This window comes from Protomyctophum bolini (assembly GCF_963924005.1).
Source record: "Protomyctophum bolini genome assembly, chromosome: 15".
Lineage (NCBI taxonomy): Eukaryota > Metazoa > Chordata > Actinopteri > Myctophiformes > Myctophidae > Protomyctophum > Protomyctophum bolini.
In genome coordinates this window covers 32,696,402-32,722,666 of record NC_137876.1, presented here as the reverse complement: position 1 = coordinate 32,722,666, position 26,265 = coordinate 32,696,402, and the positions used below count along the sequence as shown (strand labels likewise).

The 26,265-nt window shown below is 45.1% G+C and overlaps 1 protein-coding gene across 1 annotated transcript; it reads right to left on the bottom strand.

Moving 5' to 3' along the window:
• Window positions 1-384: 384 nt before the first annotated feature.
• On the bottom strand, window positions 385-5,184 carry zfp36l1a (zinc finger protein 36, C3H type-like 1a). The gene is made up of 2 exons (XM_080783972.1): window positions 4,995-5,184; window positions 385-3,733 (listed from the first exon to the last, which is right to left on the bottom strand). The coding sequence occupies exons 1-2, from the start codon at window positions 5,043-5,045 to the stop codon at window positions 2,636-2,638; spliced, it is 1,149 nt and encodes a 382-aa protein (XP_080640098.1). The 5' UTR covers window positions 5,046-5,184; the 3' UTR covers window positions 385-2,635.
• Window positions 5,185-26,265: the final 21,081 nt, after the last annotated feature.

The following is a 26,265-nucleotide window of genomic DNA, read 5'->3' as shown; positions in this document are numbered from 1 at the left end:
TGTGGCTGGGTAGATGATCTGACTCCATGTCAGATGAATGAGCAAGCAGTCGGTCTCACAGGATTTTGTAAATATTGGCATCCTAAAGTTGTGAATAGTTTTGAGTCTGTAAATCAGTACACCGTTTAATTAGAAGACACCACACACATTTGACTTTTCTGCACATGTGGTTATAGTACACAGAACTGGCACAATATAGAAATTATATAGAGGATCATGTTGTATTGGAATGTAAAAGGTGTTGATCCATAGGAAAGGTGTCATGTGCTGAGAATGTGTGTAGTCAGGGGTTCCATGCACTAGTGTATCGATGTATCCAGGATTGTACTGTGTACAGTACATACACAGGCACACACTTCCAAACTATATTAACTCACACTGGTGGACTTTTCCAAAATATGGGGTTTATTGATTTTAACTGCAATCAATACTTACAAAAAGAGTTTGTTTTTAATATAAACTCACAGAAATTACTGTAGTGAAGAAAAGAAAAAACATGGCTGGAAAAATACATTCAACAGTTTACTTTCTTTGTGTCAAATCAGTTCACCTCTTTTAAACAAAACGTACGAGGCAACGTGGAACATGTGACTTTAAAATGTCCTCCATTATAATATAAAAAAGGCAGACGAGGCCTTAGCTACCTGGAATGTATTCAGAAGAGGCACTTCAAATGGTTCAGGGAGGTATGGGGGGGGGGGGGGGCAGGGGCAAACAAGTGCATCAAACAACCAATCAAAGAAAAATATCCTTTCCTCAACCCATTTGGTCACAGCTATTGCTTGTTGTAATAAAATCTGGGTATCCATGTAAGAATGCTATTGACAGGAGGTAAAAACAGAGCACTCTTTGAACTCAGAACGTCCTAAACCAGTGATGTAGTGATCACGGCGATACTCATCACATGTAGCAACTCTTTACTTGTGATAACAGAATCATAGTGCTGACAGAAAGAGAGACCTTTCTTTTTCAGAGTTAGGAGATATCTGAACGAAGTGAAACAATAAGCGGTTGTATTAAAAAGAACAGATAGGCACTGCTACTGTCTAGCTGGTGAGGGTTGTGGACAGGATAGCCTAGGAATGAATACAAGCATATCTGTTTGGGAAAGTAATTGCAGTCCAATGAAAGGTAGAAACAAAACAAAACAAAAGTCTACAATAAATAATCAAAACGCAAAACATCTTTTTTTGCATCTTTTTTTGCTTTAAATTAAGTTTCATTTTGACAAAGTGTAGTTGCAAAACAAAAAGTCATCGTAGTACAATATATTAAACTGTGAAAAAAGGAAACTGACAAAAAACGTCTTCACAATCTTTAGATTAATATGGAAGATCATAATTTAACATAAAAGAAAATATATTCTATTGTTCATTATCCAGATAAATACAAAACAAAATTAACAAAAAAAAATGCATATGATCACCAATAAATATGTTTTTGATAAGTTAAATAAGCAGTGACAAGCAAACCTTCTGTCTGGAAAGTTTTTCAAACAATAATAATAATAACATTAATAAAAAATAATTATCGAAGCAAATAAAAGGGATGTAATGAGTACAGTGCTCCAGAGAGCAAGTTCTAACGAGAGAGAGGTGGGGAGGTAAAGTTAAGGTCTTATCTTAAGTTGTAGGATGTACAACTGCACCATGAGAATGCTGGGAATTCCCCACTGTCTGTGGATCGGCATTAACGAGGGGGGCGTGGCTGAGAAGCCAGGCAGAGTCTTAGAAAAGGTTTAATAACCAGTTAGATATCAAGACTTCCTTCCACCTCCCTCCAACAAAAACAAAAAAAAACTGAAAAAGCCAGTGACCAGCAACAGGAGAACATTTCAGGAGGGGTAGGGGTTATGGGGCAAAACCATCTTCCAGTTCAAAGTCCTTCCTGCAGACTCCCTCAGTCCACATTACATAAGATGGGGCTTGAAAAATAATTGTTACCAGGGGGCAACGAGAAGGACCCAAAAAACAAACAGTAGTCCATTTACCCTTAACACATGCAGAAACCGCCCCCAGACACTGTTTTTGTTACTTTTTTCCATTACAACTATTCATATCGTTTCAGGGCTTTCGTTTTTTTGCATTTTTTTCTACTTTTGTCTTAGCTCAGTCTGTAAAAAAAACAAACAACAACAACTGCGGATCTACAGATACATTAGTGAGCACCCTCTAGCTAGCTCGGAGGGGGGGGGGGGGGGGGAGTGGTATCATCAGAGGGTGGAGGGGAGGTGGGGTTAGTGCAACGCACTCCCTATTCCATGGCCACTTGTGTTGCTACACATTCAAGAACAAGTAAAAAGGAAAAATTAACAAGTGGCACCTGGCAAAACAGTCACATGATGCTCTCACATCGTTCTCATTGTTCAACTTCCTCTCCTTTTTTGGCACTATGACACATGGTGAGGGGGGGGGGCTTCTATTAAAACTTGCCGCGATGATTACCGGGGGGTGAAAATGTGATTTAGATAAGAGTTCCCTTAATTGACTACACATCCTCTATTATCTAGGAACTTACGGTGTCTTGAATAAGGGAAGGAGAGAGGAGTGGGGGGGGGCGGGGGTCAGAGGTAGAGGGAAGTGCCGCGTTCTGTTTGTGTCACGTGACTTTAAAGGCGCCTGTGGACATGTGCGGTCTAGTCGTCGGAAATGGAGAGGCGGCTGAAGATAGGAAGGCGGCGGTTGGTATCCAGGGTGGGGGACTCGGAGCCACTCAGACTGCCTCCGGAGCTGCTCTGGTAGCCCTCCTGGTCTGACAAAGAGTCAGGCGGGCTGGACGGAGACTCGAACATCTGAGGCGACTCCAGCATGGGCCTGAAGAAGTATGGGGTGCTCGTCGGCGAGGGGGGCGCTGGGGTGCCAGGCTCCGTGCCTGCTGGGCCGGTGCCGAGGCTAGGCCCGAACAGGCTTGCCAGCTCCTGGCTGGAGTAGGTGAAAGGGTTGCTGCTGGGCCACTCAGGGACCTCGTCAGGGAAAAACATGGGTGGCGGGGTTACGGAGGTGGGGCTGTCCCTCAGGCCACCCGAGCTGGAGAAACCGGCGAAGCTGTAGCTGTGCTGCAGCCGGGGCCGCTCCATCTTGTTGCAGGAGGACGAGGAAAGAGGGGAGGAGGGCGGCGGGGGTCCACGGCGCTCCTCTGCGTTGTGGATGAAGTGGCAGCGGGGCCCGTAGGGGCAGAAGCCGATGGTGTGGAAGGTGCGACACAGCTCTGTTTTGTATTTGGGATGGCGGCTCAGGCTTCGCAGTTCATGGATGCCATGCGCAAACTGGCATTTGTCGCCATACTTGCAGGCGCCGTTCTCCTCGAAGGGCCTGCACAACTCAGTCTTATAGCGGCTGGAGTTCACCTGGCCCTGGCCCTGGCCGCTGCCGGCGCTGGTCGGACTGGCAGGCCCCAGGCACTTGTGTAAGAGCCGCTCACCCGTCTCAGAGAAGGAGCGATCTCGCAGCCGGTTCTCCTTGTTGTTGTTGCTAATGTTGCCAACCCCTGAGATGAGGGCAGAGTGGTCCGCAGCCTTCAAGGTGTTCAGGAATTGGTTCTGGTTGAACTTTGTACTGCTGACCGAGTGCCGTCGCTGGTACACCCCTCCCACCGAGGGAGTCCCCACCGCCTTCCTGTCCAGCAGGGCTCCGGTGGGGCTGGAGATGGACACACTCGTGCCAGTGCAAGGGACAGACATGGGATGATGGGGGGCGCCCAGATTGTTGTTGTTGTTGTAGTTGAGCATTTTGTTCTGCAGAGAGAAGAAACACATTATTAGTTGGGGAAAGCAACGTGATCTATTCAAATGGCAAGCAATGAGAATCCAGTTTCATCAAGGGATGGCGGGTTGGGGATAGGAAAAGAGAAACATCCATAGGTTCCTTTTGCATGACCATGTTCTTTTTGGCTCTAAATACACGAGCGGATACAGGCCTATAGAACAGCAGCTGGTTTGGCAAGTTGCCCTGGTGTGGAATGCATGCCTGCTTAGTAAATGGAGCAGGGAAGCGTCAGTGCAGCACGGCTGGTAGTGGTTACAAAGAAGCTGCCATCATTCGAACATAATGAAAGTGCATTAGCAAGGCATCCTACAGAATTACAATGTATAGTACTGAGTGTGATTTCAATACACCTCCAAGCTGGTTGGTGGGTTAGCTATTATCCTCAAAATGACTTTTATGACGCCAATAGACTGCAATCCTATACTTAATTGAATAACCCATTTGTGATAGGAAATTAATGTATTCCTCTTTTATCAAATGTCCACAAACCAAATGAGCATGTGGCAGTAACTTCAACTAATGAACATCTCTGTCTCGTGGTCGGGAGTTATGCTGATCAAAAAGGTTTTGCATAATAATATTTGTTTACCACCAAACTCGAGTCGAGAATACCATCCATCATTGAAGCAATCCTCTTGGAATATGAATTGCACATTACTCTTACATCTGATTCAAGCGCGAATCCAGAGGGTTGCCTTCAATGCTGGCACGATCGAGTCTGTTTTGTGACTACTAGTGTCTCAACGAATAAACTAATTAGTGTAAAAGGAACGCAAAGTGTTTTAACTTAAAGCTAATTCATTCACGTAACGATACCGTTATTACTTATTGCTGTCAAAGTCACACTCAAAACCACAATCAATGTGCCAAAATGACTAGTGACAGCCACAAATCCCTATATTTGATGTGGCAGGGGCACACATGCATCAAGTTGTTTAGCAATTTCACCATTCCGACAACTTCCCAACTCTAGTCCACAACGCTATAGACATCAAAACAACAAATGTCACCAAATAAAATTCAGAGAGAAACTATAGGGAACGTAATCAAAACAAATCCAAGGCGCGCCTCAGCACGCACAGACAGCGAGACAGGGCCCGAAGCATGCAACCATCATTCCACTACAGCAGCAGCAGCAGCTGCCTGCTTCCCTGCTAGCGAGCTGCTAGCATACAGGCTAACTAGTGTGGTTGGAAGCAGTGATGCGGAGAAGAAAAGTTTTCTAACTACCTTGTTCATTACTTCGAAGTCGAAGAAAGGCGACGCCACGGCTGTGGTCATCTTTGCAGCGACGAAAATCTAATCACACGGTTAAAAAAAAAAAAAAAAAAGTTGAGTTGGGAGACAAAGTTGCGCAGGTCCGTGTGTTTGTTCTGATTTTGACCCTGCAGATCAGAACACCCCCTCTGCCCTGCACCAGCCCCGAACATTTGCTTTATAATCCGCGGCAGGAGGAGCTTCTGCAACTGGGCGTTCTTTGAGCAAACTTTTTTTCCTCCTTCGGGGACACTAAACTTGCATTGGTTGCCAGTTTGTTTGAGAGATGACTACAGTGTTGCACGCGGGATGCATGCAAAACAGCTCTAGCCTTTTTAATTCAATCTGATTCTGAACGCGGTGCCACCGAACAATGAGGCGAGCTCAGTTCTTTTCGTCACATTCCGATTTATGCTTAGTCGTACGACGGTGGTGATTGCCGAAAATTGCTGATTTACAAACTCATAGTGTATTAGTGGGCTTGTAGATCTGCTATTTTCCTCAACACTATGTAGGCGCCAAAGTAAGTTGGGCAAACTCACTGCAGTCAGTGCCTCTGCTGATCACAATAACAGTTTTAGACTAAGTATTATTGCTCAAATACAATCACAGAATTGCATTCAATTGTGTGCATTAATAAATGCATAATATAGTGCATTAATATACGATACATTATTAAATACTGTCCACGCTTCCACGCATACTACTTGTAAATATTAAATGCAAGCATAGCCTACTTTTAAATACCTCACAAATCTAGACTGTCTTTGTCAAAAGTTGATGATTGTTTCATAATACCGTTATTACCGTATAACGTTTTTCTTTTCTGGAGGTTGCTTCTATTTAGACAGTCTGGTGTTGTTTACTGTGAGGCTTTACTATACTCTATCCCCAGGCTTCCAGCTACCATCCACTACTCTGTAATTAATTTACTCTTAATTGCTGGACTGTAACGTCACTTGTGGGACTTTCCGGTGGATTCAGGCAGCCAGTGCTTGTTAACCCTTGCACGACCACAGTTATTTCCCCATTGATTTTTTTCTCTCTCTCCAACCGGTTTACTTTTTCCTTTTTTAAGCCAGGGCTGTTTACACTATACCCCGGCCTTATCCCTCAAGAGCAGGTAAATTTGCTCCCTGAATACAAACCAGCTGAATATGTATGCACATGTGCGCTGCATTCTCATTCCATCAGGTACTGCGTAGGCCCAGGGTATACCTGACACCGCAGTGATCTCACCAGATTTCAACCACAGGCAGTCACAATGAGGCCTGTATGTATAAAAGAACTGGGCAGAGAAGTGAAACCTATACAAATCCATTGTGGTCTGTTGTTGCACTCCTCCCCTCTGAATCCATGACAGAGCAGCCATCGGCCATGTGCAGAGTCAATGTCAGGGTTGGGTTGCAATAGAAGGAGAAGAAGAAAAAGAAAGCATGGTTGTGGAGAAGAAAAGAAGCTGTTAAAAGGGGTTGGAGGAGGGGATGGCGTGAGGGGTAGATTTATGGGGGACGTTTATTACTACACAGCACTGCCCTGGGGAGATGCGGGGAGGGAGGTGGAGAGAGATAGAGAGGGGGGCCAAAACATTCCCTTTCCCCTTCCTCTTCTTTGCCTATACCAGGAGCCATGCAGGGGGTGGAGAGCTTTGTCTCACTCTGGAAGTTGTTGAGGCAGAGAGGCGAGGGAGGTTGTTTTGAAGCCGAATTACTGAATTCAGCCGAGGAAGAGAGAGACAAAACAGAGCCGGTACTGCACAGTCTGCGCTCGCTCGCGAAGGGATCCTGGTAGTCAGGAGTGACATGAGTTATTGTGGAGATATTCAAAAGTAGGCCTGCACAAAGTGCTACAGCTGCACGAACTTGGCTTATTACAGCCAGACAAACCACCAGGGTGGGGAGTTAAAACACAGCCACCAGCCAAATGATGGTGAACTTCATCTGCGGCTGTTAAGTAAAGTCAACGCTGCCTGCCACTTTGACAGCCAACCGCCCATCATTTACATGTCCTGTCCTGTTTTAAAAATCTACTTGGAGATAGTGAAAGTTGTTTTTGTTATCTGTTTTTTTGGGGGGGAGTACTCACTGTATAGATGGAACGGTTTGAGTTACATTATCTTTTGAATAACTTAATCTTCAACAGCGATAACTTGAAAAAGTTAGTTGTTTTGGACTCAAGAGCCAGTCACCAAAGAAGGCAGGCGCGTGTGTGTGTGTGTGTGTGTGTGTGTGTGTGTGTGTGTGTGTGTGTGTGTGTGTGTGTGTGTGTGTGTGTGTGTGTGAACGAACGCATGAGCGGGCATGTGTGTCAACATTAAAGGAGTTTTTATGAGAGTGTGTGTGGAATAATCTTCCCCTGGAGTGTGTTTACAGACGACAGGATGGGATGACAGAGCTGCTGGAAATAACGTCTGTGGTTCAAAGGCCCTGTCACTGATTGATTAAGTGGATCAGATCGATTGTCTCTCCACCCCAGAGGGGGCCTACAGGAGGGAAATGGGCGGAGAGACACTGTATTTCTCAGTAATATGACAATTACAAAACAGGCATGAAATTGTGTCCATGCCATGTCCCACATTAATTAATCCGAATCTGAATAGCTACAGATTTATTGTACTTATTTTACTTTATTTATGTACAAGTAAAAGTATGTTTCAACATCCCAAATTGAACAGTACATACAGCCGTACACATTGGCGAAACACACAGAATAAGGAATAGAGGACCTGTTGATTTTAATTTACCAGTGACCTTTGTGACCTCTGAGTTCTTAAGAAGTGCCATACACGTGTTGTTTACCCTCATAGTCTCTGCATGCTGCCAACATGATATTGTGCTACTAAACAGTCTTTCCAGGCTGAGGAGGAGGCACCTGTTTCCTGTCGAAAACAAAAGAATCAGCCGATAATGTCCCCAGCCTCAGATGCAGATAGTAACACTCCAAAGTGCCGCACTGCCGACAGACCAGACTTCTTTGGGTCACACGAAAGCCTGCATTTACCTCAGCCCATATCTGTATTCTGCGGCTTTGACCCTATAGACTTAATGCTTACTATTAGCTGCTTGTTATAAAGGAAGAGGATGAGGAGTTCGTCCTCCATAAGTTAAAAGTCTACCAGTAATGTCTAAAATGTTAAGGAGGCAGCATCGTTGGGAGTTTCTCTCTCTCTCAACTCACTCTCTCTCTTTCTCGTTTCTTGAACAGTTGTTAGTCAAGCTTGCATGGTTCTCTCTCTGGAGTGTGTCACTCTGACTCTGAGACTCCTTAAACCCCCACGGGTTTGTTATACTCTTTCCCTGTCCTAGATACTGTATGTGTTCCAGGAGTTCAAGGCTGCTTTCCTTTACTGTATGCCCTATCAGTTCCCCCAGCCTCTGTTTTGATTTCTTCCTCCTGTACTGTCCTCTCCAAGGATACCCCTTAAGGAAGGGAGGATTGGACTGAGGCATGAGGTCACCGATAATGCTTAACTTGGTATGAAAGGGGAAATTAAACGTTGGCCATGTCAACAGGAGATGAAAGATGTCGGGCAGAAATGCAAAAAACCTGATGCTATCTGCACAGAGTTTCTGTGGATTCCCTTTGACTGACTGCTAATGGCAACAGGTTATTGTAGTACCCCAGTTCCCTCTGCAGAGGGCAGGCATCTTCCCTTTCCATATTCTTATCTGTTTTGTACACTGCTTTGCTCATTATTATAATATGCACAAAATGTTATTTCAAGTGCCTAACAATTTCTCAAAGTCATAAGTTCAGACCATCTGAATAATTAAAATGTCTATCCACTCATTGGGCATCTGTGTGTGTGTGTGTGTGTGTGTGTGTGTGTGTGTGTGTGTGTGTGTGTGTGTGTGTGTGTGTGTGTGTGTGTGTGTGTGTGTGTGTGTGTGTGTGTGTGTGTGTGTGTGTGGTCAAAGGGCTGCCGGAGGTCCAAAAAAGAGGTACAAGGACCACATCAAAACCCTCCTGAAGAAGTGTGACATCAGACCACCAGCGCTGGAGTCCCTGGCTGTTGATCGCCACACCTGGAGCTCTACCTGCCACCAGGGAATCACTCACCTTCAGGAGAAGTTCACAGAGAGGAGAGCACAGCGGCGTGCACAGCGGCACCAGCGTGCCAGGGGTCCACCGACCACCGCTGCTGCCTTCCCCTGCCCCTCCTGTGACAAAATCTGCGGATCACGCATTGGTCTGAGCAGCCATCAGGCTATGCACAGACGACAGACACAACAGTGATCATCCCATGAACTTTATTTGGAGCAACGTCATCATCGACATCGATGGACTGCCATAAGCAAGTAAGTGTGTGTGTGTGTGTGTGTGTGTGTGTGTGTGTGTGTGTGTGTGTGTGTGTGTGTGTGTGTGTGAGTGAGTGAGTGAGTGATATAGCAAGCAAATTATGTTACGTGCTGTAAGCATATCTGATGCGAGTAAGCAAAGCAAGGGAGTGTTTGTATAAAGTGCATGTACAGTGTGTACACGTACACACAGCACACATATACTGTATCTTTCCTAGTCTTGATTTTACGGTCAGTTTAACTGGCTTTAAACTGCAATAGATGACACGAGGCCATGCATTGTGCAACTGGCTTCCGTTGACCGACTTTCCACATTCGTATGACTATGACTGTGGCAAAACAAATCCCTACAACACCCATGCATGTACCAGAGTAACTATACCATGACCGCTGCTCTACAGTATACCAGTCAAATCAATCTACAACTTGTCATAATGTCTTTTAATAGAGGTGTGAGACCCAGTGGGGTCTCACATCTCACATCAAAGATAGATTATCTTTAGAAACGATAACAACCAGAACAGATGCTGTCAGTCAGTCAGCAATCAAGGTTAACCAAGTCTCAGCTTTGAACCAAGCTTAATGTGTTCAATATGTTGTCATTTGTTGGTCTGCCCTTTGTGATGACACAGTGTGGCTTTCCTTTCTGTATACATTCCCTCCCCACATCCCAATTCTGTCTGATCCAGTTCTTGTCTTTATAAGGGCTGACAGGATCCCATGATCCGTACCCTACCCCCCTTTCATGTATCATGGCCATGTTGTTCGCCAAACACCAATGGGCCGTGCTTGGGAGTGACTGTGGTCGTCATTCTCAGATTTGTGTTGTGCCCGTGGTTGAGAGTGGACGCAGGGAATGGGAGAGAGACATAGGAGAGAGACTGTAACAGGCAGAGAGAGGAGGGCAAAGAGACAGAGACAAGGTGTGTGTGTGTGTGTGTGTGTGTGTGTGTGTGTGTGTGTGAGAGAGAGAGAGGGAGAGAGAGAGAGAGAGTGAGAGGGAAAGAGAGAGTGGCGAGTGGAGGAAAATAAGATGGTGGAATTAATTGTCCATAAAAGAGTGGCCACAGGCCCACAGCATTGTTAGTGGCGAACCACCAACTGCTTTTACTGATGTTGTTGCCACGAAACAGTGAAAGATGTCCGTTCATCACTTCTTCTTTTTCTACTTCGACTTGTACGTTTTCTTTAAATGTTCTCCTCCTCCTCCTCCTCCTTCTTCCTTGACCTCATACTGGGACGCAGCGTCCACTCTGTAGACCTTGGCTCACTTGGACAACGTCAACACATCATTGCAGTCATGGACCGTGGTTCAAAACAAACAAGATGCGTCACTGTAAATGAATGTCGTTGGTGCCGGCACTGGAGTGCTGTCCACTCCAAGTGAAATAGTGGCACTAACGAGTAACGATGCTACGGTTAAACGTGAGGGTCACCAAAATAGAAACAGACAAACAAGTGAGCGGCGAGGCATGGATAGTCTGCTTTTAAAGGGAGATTTACTGTCCAAGTCTCTGGTGAGATGCTCATCTCTTGGAGAGGGCTGTATTTAGAGTCCTCCCTTGACTTCCTGACCCCGTGCTTCCTGAGGAGCAACGCTGCCGTCTGCCCTGGAGGCTCATGGGAAGGGAGCGTTTGGCCGGGAGGTGGGTGGGGGGGTCAAAACTATCCAGACAAAAGGGGCAGGTCACACTACCAAGCTGTAGAAATGTCTCCATGAGAGCGATCGGATGAACACACCATATACTGTAAAGTAGACACATGAGCAATCCAAAGTGTGTGTGTGTGTGTGTGTGTGTGTGTGTGGGTGTGTGTGTGTGTGTGTGTGTGTGTGTGTGTGTGTGTGTGTGTGTGTGTGTGTGTGTGTGTGTGTGTGTGTGTGTGTGTGTGTGTGTGTGTGTGTGTGTGTGTGTGTGTGTGTGTGTGTGTGTGTGTGTGTGTGTGTGTGTGTGTGTGTGTGTGTGTGCAGTGCTCACGGGTGCACACATCAGGGAATATACAGTAGGGACAGAGGGTTAAGGAACAAAGATTGGAATCCGCTAGATGCTATGTCCAGAAATCTTTGGGCCAAGCATTTGTCCACTGGGACCAGCCACAGATCTGACCCTAGTCCATGTGTCATGACCATGCGGCCAACACTGAAATGGGATATTCCTCAGCCTCTCACTCAACACAACAAAATCAATGGGCTTTGTGAAGCCCAGGGCTGCTGCAGGAACAGGGGAAGGCATTCTCTCACGGAAAAAAGTCCTGCCCTGCCCCATCTGTCTCAATTCCCCCATCACTCCCAGATCTCACAACCAGCCCTGTGTGGTCACTCATGGACTAGAATTACACAGTCCATGTGTCCAGTTCTGGACAATACATAAGGGCCACCACTTGATCGACCCTGCCCACTTTTCTCACACTTATCCCCTGCATATTTATTGGATTGGATGGAGCATTCCCTGTAGTACTGACATCGCTCCAGATGCTGTTTGACAAGCACACGATTCAGATTTTGTCACATTCCGTGTTTGGCGAACGTGCCTGCTTGTCGTAAATGGGAGTTTGCGAATTGGCATTTTGGTGGCGCGTGAATTGGTACAAATGTGGTTTGTATTAACAATGATGATGAGCTGTCTCCTGTGTGCTGGAGTGGCGTTGTTTATGTCTCCGAGATGAGAGCCGAATATAGTTGTTTGTGCGTTGTCCTTGATCGACCCAAGGCATATGTGACGTCATATTTGTCCTTGTTTGCATTTGATGATTTATACACTAACATGGTGCTTTAATGGTTATTCATATTCAAAACTACACGTGCAGTTTAATCTTACACGTTTATCTTCAGTCTATTAAAAGGAACAGACCATGTATTGCCTACAGTATATCTCTTGGGGTTCCACAATTGTGATTTGTGCACAATATCTTTTGCCAGTTCACATTACATTTCATCTTTGTTGCGCAAACTCCACATTGGCAATGTTACTAGTAGTGTTTCTGGTTTACTAGGCTGATCCCCGTTGGGAACGATGCCTGTTGGGAATGGGAACTATGCCCTTTGGGAACGCATGCCCCTCGGTTATACTATTTGATTAGATTTTATTTTATTTAGCTCAATGTAAAAACAATACAAAGAATACACAATATATAATGGAAAGTGTCAGAAGGAGGCAAGCACCCGTGTGAAGTGAGGGACACTCTTATCATCATACATCATCATACATCACATCCGGCCAATCACAATTTGCATCCTCACCTTCTTCAATGTTTGTGTTTAAACAATGTTTGTGTGCACAAACCCTCAACGCTGGACATAGGAGGGGCTAGCACCCCTCAAAAAGAAAAGTCTATGACATGATTGAACCCATGATTGAACCCGTTGTACCCGTTGTCAGACTAGTAATTAGTGCAGTACAGAGCTGCAGGTGTCCCAGCTTCGGCAAAAACCTTCCTGAGATGAAAAGTCCTCATAATGTCTGCACTTTACTTCTCTCTGACCTGCTGTCACTCCCAGCGAGTCACATGAGCTCATGAAATACATCCATCCTCTTCTTAATGGCAAATTATGAGGAAATGAGCAATACTGGAGGTATGTGGATAACGATCAGGGAGCACCGTAGCATAACATCAACTCCTAAGCGCTTTTTAGTTGTTGTTTTTCCATTAGTATGTGCTGAGAGAAATAAGGATAAAAGGCTCAAACAGCATTTCATGTTCTCCATGGGGCCAAAAGACATCAATGTACTACCTCTTACATTACCATTTACATTACCTCTTACATCAATGTGTTTTCAATTGAGGAATGAAAATAACTTTGAGGGATATTGCATTTTTTTAGGCAGAACATGGGACAGCCCAATCACTGTCAAAAACAAGAATCTGATGTCCGAGACACTTATTTTCTTTTAATATAAAAGAACCAACACTCAACAACATGATCGAGTCTTTGAGCATGGTCCAGTGCACCCACTGCTCCTCAACTGTTCCCCCTACGCTGCCCCTCTCTCTCTCTCTCTCTCTCTCTCTCTCTCTCTCTCTCTCTCTCTCTCTCTCTCTCTCTCTCTCTCTCTCTCTCTCTCTCTCTCTCTCTCTCTCTCTCTCTCTCTTCAGCCTCTCTCCTTCCCTGGCAGTGAAAGAAAGTGCAGCTGTGTGGAGTCCTTTGGGCTACATATAAGAATAATCAGCCCATTTGGTCGGCGTTGCCTTGCCAAAGACATAATTTGTTGCTGCCAGGGCCTAACGGCCAGGCCAAAGCACTTCCTGGGTTCCAGACTCAATGGAGGGCCCAAAACAGGACCCCAAATCTGACCCACATCATGTGTGTGTGTGTAAGCATGCATATTGTACGTGATATGGAGGTGTCGGAACTGGATTGAATTACGACTTCACTGTTTGTTGTAAATGTTTCGGCCACGTCCGTATGAACATCAACTTCTTCAACTTCAGGTTTATTGTCTCATCACAGGTTTACAGGTGTAAAAGAGTGGTTGAAATTATTCTGTACAAGCTCCTGTGATTTGCAGTTACAAAATACAGTCGAGAACAATGAAAGAAACAGAAGTCAAGGTCAGATAACGGCACATTAGCATTTTAGATGCATGCACAAAAAGAGCTTGTGCAATAAGACAGCCGATATCAAACATGGAAGTGTACACGAGAGGTGCAGCAGAAATGGATTGTATTATTCAGTTTTAGGGTTTGGGTATTGTCAGACTAATGCCTGGCGGACTGTCTAACCAACGTATGCACCTCGACAGGTGCCAATTGGTGGGTTTTTGATTCACAGGAATAGCTTGTCTAGCCTGCCTAAACAGATTGTGGCTCCTGCGGTGAGTGTCGTCGATGCTCCTCTCAGCCTTGGCTACGCCACCAATTGGCACCTGTCGAGGTGCCTATCCTATATATCCTTTAGGGAGGAAAGCTCACCTCTGGCGATGCGCTGGGCCGTCCACATCACCCAGTCTGTAGCGATTTATGGTTGAGGGCGGCACAGTTCCCATACCAGGCGGAGATGCAGCTCGTCAAGAATACACAACACACCCAGTGTGTGTATTTCCAGTAAGCTCCATTAGCATTACCATCAGGCCAAATGGCAGGCCACATGATTCTGTCAACTCAGTTGTGTCCTCACATTATTGCCCTGTTGTGTGACAGCCGAATATGGAAACGCTTTTTTTTGCGCTCGTTAAATAGTTTCTGGTTTGCGTTTTTTTCTTCTTTTTTGCCTTATGTGCTTATAGGCCCTGCAAAGTCTAGTAAAATAAGAATGGCTTTCCCAGAAATGAAACTTTATTGTCCCCCTAATCCCACCCCACTCGTAAATAAGGGCACATTTACCAAAATCCATGCCTCCCACCCCCACCCCACCTACATACCACCACCACCACTACCACTATGCCAAGCGCTATGCTAAAGTGCCCCCACACAATCCCCCTTTCTCCTCTTAGAAACTCTCCAATGCTTAATTTATACTCCGTCGTACTATGGTGTTCACGTGCCAAAAATAGCCAATCTATGTGTAAATCAGTATAAATGCGGTTTCTCTCTACACTGTTTGTACTGCAGAAGTCCTCAGACTCAGACACTCTCATGGGAAAAACAACCATAACCATGCACTTTCACTACGCAAAATTCTTACGAAATTCTGTAGATAAGCTATTTATTTACTTTTTTTTGTTTAAATTGGGCTTAGAGGTAGGGCAACAGATAAGGGACAACTTCAGATTTTATACATGGAAAATGACTTAAAATCTTAACTTTGACTTAAAAAATATCACACCCGTGTGAAGTGAGGGGTGCTCTTATCATCATACATCATCTCATTCTGGCCAAGCACATCCTATGTCCAGCTTTTTTTTAGTGTTTGTGTTTACACAAACACTCAGAACTGGCCGTTCATTATCAATGGCATCTAATGTTTGTGTTAGGACAAACGCACAAGCTGGACATAGGAGGGGCTAGCGTCCCTCAAAAAAGAAGCTGTCCGTGTAAAAAGGATCATGGCATGATGAGTGGAGGAAGTTGCTAGTTGTACATATTGACAGTAATTGGTGTAATATTGACCTATGAATGAAAAATCAGCTGTACTTGCTCTGGAAGCCTACTGTTACCTGTGACATTAAATGTACTGTATTGATGATACAAGTATCTATGGGAGTGAGAGTGAGTTTACCAGGGTGGACTTCTTCCACTCCTGTCCTGACACACATTGAATATAGATGTCAACAGATAGGTGGAGATCTCAGATCATCTGGCTATACGCGACTATTTCTTTACTGGCTTGTTTTCTTCTCTGTAAGTTAACACTTGAGTATATAGTGCGCCAGAAAATGCGGTCCATTTCTCAGTCTGACATCTCATCCGCAACATTTGACCACACCAGTGCAGGCCGTGTGGTCCAATAAAATCATACCCGAACTGATATTATGAAAAGGACGATGAAATGGGTTCCAGATGAACACCATCCCCACAGGGGGAAAAGCGCTATTAATATGTTTAATATGGTGACCTCAATCATTCACCTTACTTTAATAAAACCTAGGGCTCAGGCATGCACAGGCTTGGCCTCGGCTGGTGTTTCCAGGGGGGGTGGCGTGGGACGGCTCCCTCAGGAGTTCATCATGACCTGGCTCCATCGTTCCCCTCGGGTGAAAACAGAAAAGATCAAGGCACAACCTATAGCTCCAACCACACACATGTGCATTTCTGTCTGGTGAGGATTGTAAAAGAGCAGAGGAGTGTAGCCTACTGGCCTACAGAGCCAGAGCTAGAGCCTCAGAGCCACAGAGGAGTGTAGCCTACTGGCCTACAGAGCCAGAGCTAGAGCCTCAGAGCCACAGAGGCTCCAAAGAGCAGAGGAGTGTAGCCTACTGGCCTACAGAGCCAGAGCTAGAACCTCAGAGCCACAGAGGAGTGTAGCCTACTGGCCTACAGAGCCAGAGCTAGAGCCACAGAGGAGTGTAGCCTACTGGCCTACAGAGCCAGAGCTAGAGCCTCAGAGGAGTGTAGCCTACTGGCCTACAGAGCCAGAGCTAGAGCCTCAGAGCCACAGAGGAGTGTAGCCTACTGGCCTACAGAGCCAGAGCTAGAGCCTCAGAGGAGTGTAGCCTACTGGCCTACAGAGCCAGAGCTAGAGCCTCAGAGCCACAGAGGCTCCAAAGCCCCAATCATACTTTGTCGCACGACTGCATCGTGTGCCAAAAATAGTCGACCTACAAGTATCAGATGCTTGGTGTATAAGGTTCTGCTATTCTGTATCAGATGCTTGGTGTATAAGGTTCTGCTATTCTGTATCAGATGCTTGGTGTATAAGGTTCTGCTATTCTGCTACATCATTATATTAGACTGCTTTATTTGCAGAATAGAAAGATATAGATTTCAAAGTACATATCTGGTCCTGCAAAAAGTATGTTTACAGAGGCGAGACTGTAGGCCGATGTTGTTTTGTATAGAATTACAATATTTGTTCGAAGACCTAGATATGACATTTTAAGATGCCCAAAAAGGTTTGTTGTCACTGGTGTTTTCCTTCATAGGGCTGCTCAGCATTGTGAAGGCAGACATTGAGAATGGAACAGTAGCAGGTGATGTGTGCCGCTGTGGTGGCCAATTAAGGTCTGGTGTGTAGGCGACTATACTATAGGCCCATGTTTGGTTTGGAACATGCAGGTATACTGTACTGCAGAGGAGCTTCCACTGTGGGTAGCATACTTTCACGTCTTGACTCACCATAGGAGCAATACCACATCTAAAATACCATGTTATTGTCTGTGTTCACAGGAAACCCTACAACATCTCAAATTCAAAGATTAAATTACTGATGACGCACGATTAGTGTGGTTGTGCTTTAGCAAACTAAGTAAAACATTTAAAAACAAAGATTAATGGTCTTACTTAAGACCATTAATGTCATTCCTGTGGGTGCAGGCCAAAAGCTCAGCCTATTAGAATTATGACTGATGCTGAATGATTTAATTAACTGAGCCAGAGTGTATTAGATTAGAGAGACTTCAAGACAAGATACTGAATCAGTCAACAACCTTATCAGTCTGTAGTGTACGTAGGCCAAATACATGCAAGAAGGGCATCCGACGCTTACAGAGCTGTGAATTTCAGTATGAGAGGTTACATGTCAAATGCTCTGGCACGAATGAAGGAACTGTGTGCGTGCTGTATTCCACGCTTAAGTATGGTGAAATCATACTGTTGCAACCTTTGTTAGCAGGAGAATGAAAAGCAGAAACGGAGATAAACGGAAGAGGAAGCTCGTTTGTGTGGTGGAGGATTTGGTCATAATTAATCCACGCTGTGATATCAAGGTCAGTGCCCTGAAAACAAGGGCCTCTGCTTTTGAGTATGATGTCCTTAACTGGATATATAGCAAAATACAGAGTTCATTTTTATACACTCAAAGTTAAATTAACATTTTTTTAAACTATAGTAGGCCATGTATTATTATAATTAATAATAATAATAATAATAATATATATATATATTTTTTGGTGTGTCAGTGACAGTGTGTATTATCGGACTTCAAAGCATGAACAGCATACAGCACATCAAGTAGAAAAATACACAAAAGCAGCTTGATTAAACAATTTCACTTCTTGAAATTATACTGTAAGGTATAACTGGGAGGCAGCATATGCTATACAATGATGCAATCGCAACTCTCAGTGCCCTAAAGGGCGAGGTCGCGTGCACGCATCCGCCTGGGTAACGGCAGACTGCTGGGCGAACACTGGGTCAGATCAACATACTGTATGTAATTAATTCTGTACTGGAGCGTGTGTGTGTGTGTGTGTGTGTGTGTGTGTGTGTGTGTGTGTGTGTGTGTGTGTGTGTGTGTGTGTGTGTGTGTGTGTGTGTGTGTGTGTGTGTGTGTGTGTGTGTGTGTGTGTGTGTGTGTGTGTGTGTGTGTGTGTGTGTGTGTGTGTGTGTGTGCGCGCATGTGTGTGTGTGTGTGTGTGTGTGCGCGCATGTGTGCGTCTGCGCGCATCTACGCTTGCGTTTATTCTTAGTTTTTCTTTACCAGCACTTCTAATAAATTACTACTCACAAATATCTGTGCATCTTCTCTAGTGATAAAGCAGCTCATGCAACCATTCAAACATCCATCATGTTGCTATATCATCACTGTTTCCTCCTGGGAAAAGTATTGCCGGGTCTTAATGTTGAACCTGGAGATTTTCTACAGATATGAGCACAATATTTTATGATGTTAGTCTTTGCAGTGTACATTACTCAGCTGTGGCTGTTTGGTTTAATGTGCAGATGTTGTGAAAGTCATTCTTTACCATAAAGTCACTAATTAACACCTGGGCATATGTTTGCTAAAACAAATAAAATCCAAGCTATTGGAGGTTTTACGGTAATGAGGTTTCACGATGAATTCTCAGCAAGCTGCTTATTTTCCAGTGTATCAAAGTTACTTAACAGGAGAGAGAAGTGGGGAATAATCGAGGTATACAGAAACTTTGGCAAAGTAAAGGTGTGCAGTGAGAAGACTGCCAAAAAGCGCAGCTTTTAAGATCTCAGTTGCATCCAGAGCCAGATTGAGCACACAGTGCCCGGCAAAACATCCACTGTTTATGCATTATGGCAAATGTAGCGGTTTTCTCTTTTGACACTGAACAAACAAACAAGTACATAGAGAAAACCTGGCCACCATAATGATACTCCCAGCATGTTGTAGTCATTACAAAGCCATGTAATGTATCATAAACATCATAGCACGGGGGCCGTGATTGAGTGTATTTAGTTCCTTTGTGGGTCTGCTTTGTTTTTAAATCCTGAGTGTTAATTGAACTCTTGAGAGTGTACAAATGGACCCCATCCAAAGTCGTCTAAATATGCCCGTTCCATCTCCAAAGTCGTCTAAATATGCCCGTTCCATCTCCAAAGTCGTCTAAATATGCCCGTTCCATCTCCAAAGTCGTCTAAATATGCCCGTTCCATCCATCTCTGTCTTTAAGAAATAATGCCTCCACCCAAGACATCCATCACTCGGGAACGCAAATCCCCTTCATTGCTAACACAATCATTTGCTCACACAAACCTCTCCTCTCTCTCTCCCTCCCAGGTTCCACCACGCACGCAGGCAGGCAGGCAGGCAGGCAGGCAGGCAGGCAGGCAGGCAGGCAGGCAGGCAGACAGACAGACAGACAGACAGACAGACAGACAGACAGACAGACAGACAGACAGACAGACAGAAATGCACCCCACATTCTTTTTGTAAACACACAAGATTATGGAAGAAGCATAATATGGAGGGAGAGAGAGAGAGAGCAGAAAGAAAGAAAGAAAGAAAGAAAGAAAGAGAAAGCATGATGGAAGCAAAAAGTAGAAGAAAAAGGAAAACACTTTAGGAAGATGAATTAGAGACTAAAGCAGAGAGAGAGAGAGAGAGAGAAGGGAGAAAGTGCGTAGTCATGCTGTAGGAATGCTGGGAGGAGGGAAGGAGAGGGGGGTGCTGGCGTGACTGCCCCATTTTTCACAGCCATAATCAGAGCCAGCTGTCATCAAGAGGGCCCAGAGGATGGGGGAGGAGAGAGAGAGAGAGAGAGCAGGGGGGGGGGGGGGGGCAGGAGAGAGCAGGAGATAGGGGACAGAGGGAAGAAAGCTTTCACAAAGTGAATTTATTTTTTCTTCTCCTGACAGGAGCGTGTGTGTGTGTGTGTGTGTGTGTGTGTGTGTGTGTGTGTGTGTGTGTGTGTGTGTGTGTGTGTGTGTGTGTGTGTGTGTGTCTGTGTGAAACTTTATATAGTAAACTATGAGTGCCAGGAGATGTGCATGAAAGATATATGCGTGATGTGCAGGCACACGCGGCATTAACAGCCCTAGCGTGCATCCGCTGTACGCATGCATATAGACTAATAGATAGGAAAGAGAAGCTATTTGAATGCGGCCTTGACTTAACAGCCTGCAGGTAAAGAGGAAGATGGCAGTGGCCCTGGGTGGAGCATCCTTCCTTCCTGCCTTTCTGCTACTGTGACCTGCTGGTCCAGATTAAGACTTGACAACGCTGATCCTGTCCTCCTGTCGCTGGAATCCTCGTCCTCCGTACGTCTCTCAGGAACTAGTTTAGTGAGGAAGGAATCCCTCATAAAAAAAGGCGAGTTGAGATGAAGTGATTGTTAGAAGGTTTTATGGATAGAGCAGAAAACGTACAAAAAGAGTTGGAAGGAAGGAAACCAAGTCCTCGTGGTGGCGGATAATAATAATGATGATATGATGGGTTTATATAATAATAATAATGATGATGATGATGATATGAGTTTTATGATAATTCTGTTTCCCAAAAAAGTGAGTCGAGACCCATTTGTGTTGCACAGACCAGTTTTTATGGATCACGACTCGAGTTAAAAAAATCTGTTCTAAATCAGTCAGAAAACATACCAGTTCATCGTCTACTGTAAGTAGTAGAAGCATTTCACGACCAGAATTGTTTTTATGGACTGATCCACGTTTAAAGTCCATATTTCTGTGGACATTTCCACAGCCTTGTAGCTGTTCTGTCACACGGTCAGGTATGTTATGATAGGATTAGAATACCTGGTTTATGGGCACACCACTGTGGATTGCACTGGTGGAAAGTAGTACATTTACTTAAGTACTGTACTTAAGTGAAATCTTGAGGTATCTGTACTTTACAGATAGTATTTCCAATCTTTAATACTCACTACATTATTACAAAACATATACCGTAGCCATAGAAAAAAGCGGGTTATCGTTATAGATGTGTTATCCCGATTGATCCCAGAGCACCTTTTTACTATTTTTATATATGGTATACCTGCACCTCCTGAGCACCTTGGTTGCTTCCTTGCCTCTGCCATATACCCTAACCACTTCAGCTCTATACATTTTGACCGTTTGAATATAGCCGATCTACAACCTCACAATGCGTATTGTGAGCTTGTAGATCTGCTATTTTTAATATATTTGTATACATTTGAAAACTTGCAATGGCACATTCTGCATAGTGAGTACTTTCTACTTTTGGTACTTTAAGTACATTTCGATGCCAATTCTTAGTATATTTTGAATTCTGGACTTTTAGGCCTCACTCACACCTTCGCAACAGACTGATGTATGCTTGTTGTATACAAAGGGTGTGATACATCTTGCCCCAATGCATTTCCAATGGGAGTCACATGGTTTGACACAACATTTGTGTTGTATGAGGGGGAGGGGCGCAGTCGAAACACAGCCGAAAGCCATACAACAGCTTGTAGTCCAAAATGTTGTATCAAACCATGTGACTTCCATTGGAAATGCATTGGGGCGGCCATGACACTTACATCTTCTTGCTTATATCTAGCATGCATCAATGTTGTATGCTATATCGAAAGGTGTGAGTGAGGCCATAGCCTAAACTTGTAACGGAGTAATTCTACATTGCAGTATAGGTAATTTTCCATCACTGCAGGTGTGTTATGATAGGATTGTAATACCTGGCTCATGGGGACACCACCGTAGACTCATGTAGAGAGCCTCCGCTGGGAGACGCTCCATTTGTTGATTCGTGGATGATTCATGGAAGTCACATGGGCGAGGAGAGAGGGAGCTGAAACGTACACGCACACACACACACACACACACACACACGACTGTGTTCCCGAAAATCCACCCACACTCCCAAGAGCACCCTGGAGAATTCCAGGGGAAATTGCTAATGAACTTAGCAGCCCTACACACACACACACACTACACACACACACACACACACATGCCTCCCCCCCCCCCCCCCCCCCCACACACACACACACACACACACACAAACACACACATCTCTTTTTGCCTTCCCCCCCCCCCTCCTAAGTGGGTTAAAGTAACCCACTTTATGTGTTACATAAGCGCCAAGTATAACTGTCACTCAAAATATAAAAAAGAGCAGTTTTTTGGCTCTGTCTAAAGACATGCAAAGTATGGATTCTTTATATTATTTAGTTTTTGAGGGGCGCCTCCTGTGCCCAGCTTTGTCTGATTGTGTAAATTCTAGCGATGATTTGATTGGCTGAGGGCAGAAAAGTGAAGACACCAAAAGTGATGGGACGGAATTTGTGATGATTTGATTGGCTGAGCACGGAATGTGATGTATGATGATGTACGAAGAGCGCCCCTATACAGCTTTTGACCCCACACGTCTCAATATGTGCCGTTGACACTGACAGGAGAAACTAGAAAAGTCGCAATTTTGAAAAAGTGCAAAAGTGTTGTTGCAGCAGTCAACCATAGGCCCCTCCCACTGATATTGTCAGCCAATTACAATGTCAGTGTAACGCTTGAATAGTTTGGTCTTCTACCCTGCAAGGGAATGCATGTCTTTATAAACGATTGTAAAACATAGATTGGTTACGTAAAAAACAGACAATTACAAACGTTATGCAAAGCTCGGCCAATCACTGCAGAAGTTAGGTATAGGTTACTCCAGAAGAATAATAATAAAGTGTGACAATAACTATACTGGTAGCCCTTTGGGAAACCCTACTAATTAGGTCAAATGTCCGACAAATATGACGCAAATTTGTGGCAACAGGCATTCTGATTGGCCAGTATGAGATGATGCATGATGATGTACGATTGTACGATGATAAGAGTGCCCCTCACTTCACACAGGTGTGAAGTGAGGCCAGCCAGCCAGCCAGCCAGTCACTCACTCACTCACTCAGTCCGTCCGTCCGTCCGTCCGTCCGTCCGTCCGTCCGTCCGTCCGTGAGCTGCTACCATGGCTGATCTACAATACTTGCACGAACACTGCTAGTAGGCCAACAAAGAACCCCAAAATGTTCAAGTGGTAGTTCTATAATATAACGGGCCGCTTGACGTTTTGGCCTAATCTCCGTTTGGATCATGGTTCAACTCCCCAGGCACATTTGGGGAGTCTGTCTGTCTGTCCGTCCATCCAGCTCTCTGTGACTGACTGTACAGCAAATTTTGGGCACCGAACCGATCAGTGTGCAGTGTGCACAAACACTTCCAATAGGCCAAGGAAGAACCTCTGCTTTCAAATAGGCCTCATGGTAGGCCAATTCCCGTTTTGGCCTATATACCTAGCCAACTCCCCATAGACCTAGCCAACTCCCCATAGACATAGCCAACTCTCCATGGACCTAGCCAACTCCCCATAGACTATAGCCAACTCCCCATAGACTATAGCCAACTCCCCATAGACTTAGCCAACTCCCCATAGACCTAGCCAAGTCCCCATAGACCCAGCCAACTCCCCATAGACCCAGCCAATTTAGCTTGACTAGATTAAAAAAAAATTGTACTACTGCCACAGATTTTGATTTCCGGGGGTCCTTCATTGAAGGACTGTAAAAAAGAAGGGAAAGATCATCAACTCTGGAAGCAAACACCTAAATGCTTGTCTATTTTAGTTCTCTAACAGAACTCCCCTCTCTACAGCTTCCTGTGTTCAGCTCTTTATCTGATGCGAGGCTGTGCAGTCCCCCTGCACTGTATGTTTGTGTGTGTTTATGTGCATATACTGTACTGTACTGTGTGTGTGTGTGTGTGTGTGTGTGTGTGTGTGTGTGTGTGTGTCTGTGCGTCCATTTGTGTTCTCCCTCCCACCCTGTGTGTCTAATTCTGTACCCATAGCTTGTTTATCAGAAGGCGAGCTGATGGCCCTTTCCCCTCGCTTTTGCTGTAGTCCAGTCCAGGGTGGAAGGAGGACAGTATGCCTACTGTGTCCACAAACCGAGTCAAACGGCCTGCCTTTATCAGAGAAAAGGGGCGTGATGACCTTCCTCCCCACGCCTGCTTTTTGGAACCCGTGGTTCCCGCTATATGAGTCATTGGCCTGATCACAGACAGTATAAAAGTCCAGACCGTGTCTGGTATAGAATGCGTATGCCTGTATGCCAAAAGTTAATGTGTAGTTAGTAGTGGAGTGGTGGTGTATGTGTGACGGCTGTTGTGGAAATGTTAGTTTTTACTGCTATATCCTTTTATCTCTCCATCTCTTCCTTTCTAATCATCACACACACACACACACACAGTCACATGTGCGAAAGAGCTTGCACTTGTGCACACGTGACACACACACACACACACACACACACACACACACACACACACACACACACACAATATAATGGTTCTCGCTTCTGCCCTCAAACATTATTTTCTTTCTTCTTGGGAGATGAAGCTAGGCACCGTGTTAGTCTCTGCTTATCAATGATTTGAGGCAAGATGATTTCCCCCTCTTAGGTACTTTCCAGGCCACTTTCTCTTGTTTGGCAGACTGTTGCTTCGTTTACTGAGCCGCTAAATCCTGGCGACACCACAGGCTGTGTGACTCATGCAGTGAACCCGCCACCCGCCAGTTCATGGTTCAGTTTACAAACAATGTTTCACAATGTGCATCCTCTCCGTCCCCGATGGCATTTGTCTCTCCTCGATGGCAGTCGTCCATGGCTTGTGGAGATAATTTATGTCTGTTATCGTGAATTAAACATAGATGTGATCCAATGGAACAACTGCACATAGCTCAGCAGGTGCACATGGATCGGGAACAACTATGACACATAATATGAGTAAGAAGATCCCAAGATCCCACGTGCCCTGGGTTAAGAGGGGCCTTCAATAATACTCTTCCTCCTGTTTACTTTTTCTCATTTAAGGCATTTACTGTACTCTGTGTGTGCACTATATTTACTTAATGTATTTTTCACGTAACACCAAATGAAACCAATTGTACCCATGAGGTTACATACAGTGTATGTACAGTAGTATTACTGTCGAATACAGTTGAGTATGTAATAATGCAGGGGAAATTGGGTTTAAGCTAAACCCATGCAGCTGATCGCTGCTCATAGAGGGGCTCAAGGGCACTTCAACCAGCCATATTCAACACTGGCCAGGCCTGGAATCAAACCTGGGGCTCCTGCTGCGAAACCTGACTCCGCCAGATGGGGCACCAGAGAGTACACTGGGTTCCCCCCCTCATGCTTCCATCTGGGAACTCTCAGGGTACTGCCACACTGTCAAAAGAGCTTCGGACGTCCTCGGCTGCGGACAGCCGAAAAACCGGGTTTTTAGACAGCTGGTGGATGGAAAGAAAGCTCCAGTTCCGCAGACGACTTGCGCGACGGCTTGCGGACGACCGCGGACGACTTGCACTGAGGAGAGCGCAAGTCGTCCGCGGAGGTGGAGCTTAATTCCCATCCACCTGCTGTCTAAAAACAGCTGCGCACACGCCGTCACAGCTTCTTCTGTCTGCAGCGCAAAACGGTTTTCCGCTCAGGTGTGGAAACCCGGTCAGGCAGACTTGATGCTCCGGCCACCAAACGGCCTGGCCAATCAGCGGCAGCTAGAGGTGGGATCAAGGCATACGCAGTGTGCAGCCATTTAGGTCCAATTATGTATTTACGTAATGTTACATTCTCTTTTCCTTGTGTGGTGATTTCTATGCTTCCCTGAGCGTAATAAACTTCAACAAACATCAAAACATCATATAAGCATTGTTATAAATAATAAATACTGGGGTGTCCAGTGACAGCTCCTACAAGTCTTAGCTGTTCGCCTGTGCTTCTGATATGTAAAAGTACGAATGCTCGTGGGGGTGTGCTCTGACTAGGTGCTACTTTTGTGTTGTGTTTTAATATATCTGTTTCTGGTTAGCAGAGGTTAATGCAGAACATCTGCTTGTCTGGGATCAGCTGACTGGAACAGACGGTGCATGGGTCTGAGAAGAATTCCCTACACTCCACATGCTATTGATAGGCGTCTGTCTGTCCCAATAAACAAACCCAAGTTCCAAGGAAGAAGAACACTTGAATGGCTATTGACATTGAGAGGGTTGATTAAAAAGAAAATGCAGACGGAAACATCACAGAAGCAAATTGCCCATGGTCGACTCCATTCAGGTGTAGATCATGTGCACACCACTCACTATCCCCTCATGGTCGCCTCCATTCAGGTGAAGATCATGTGCACACCACTCACTATCCCCC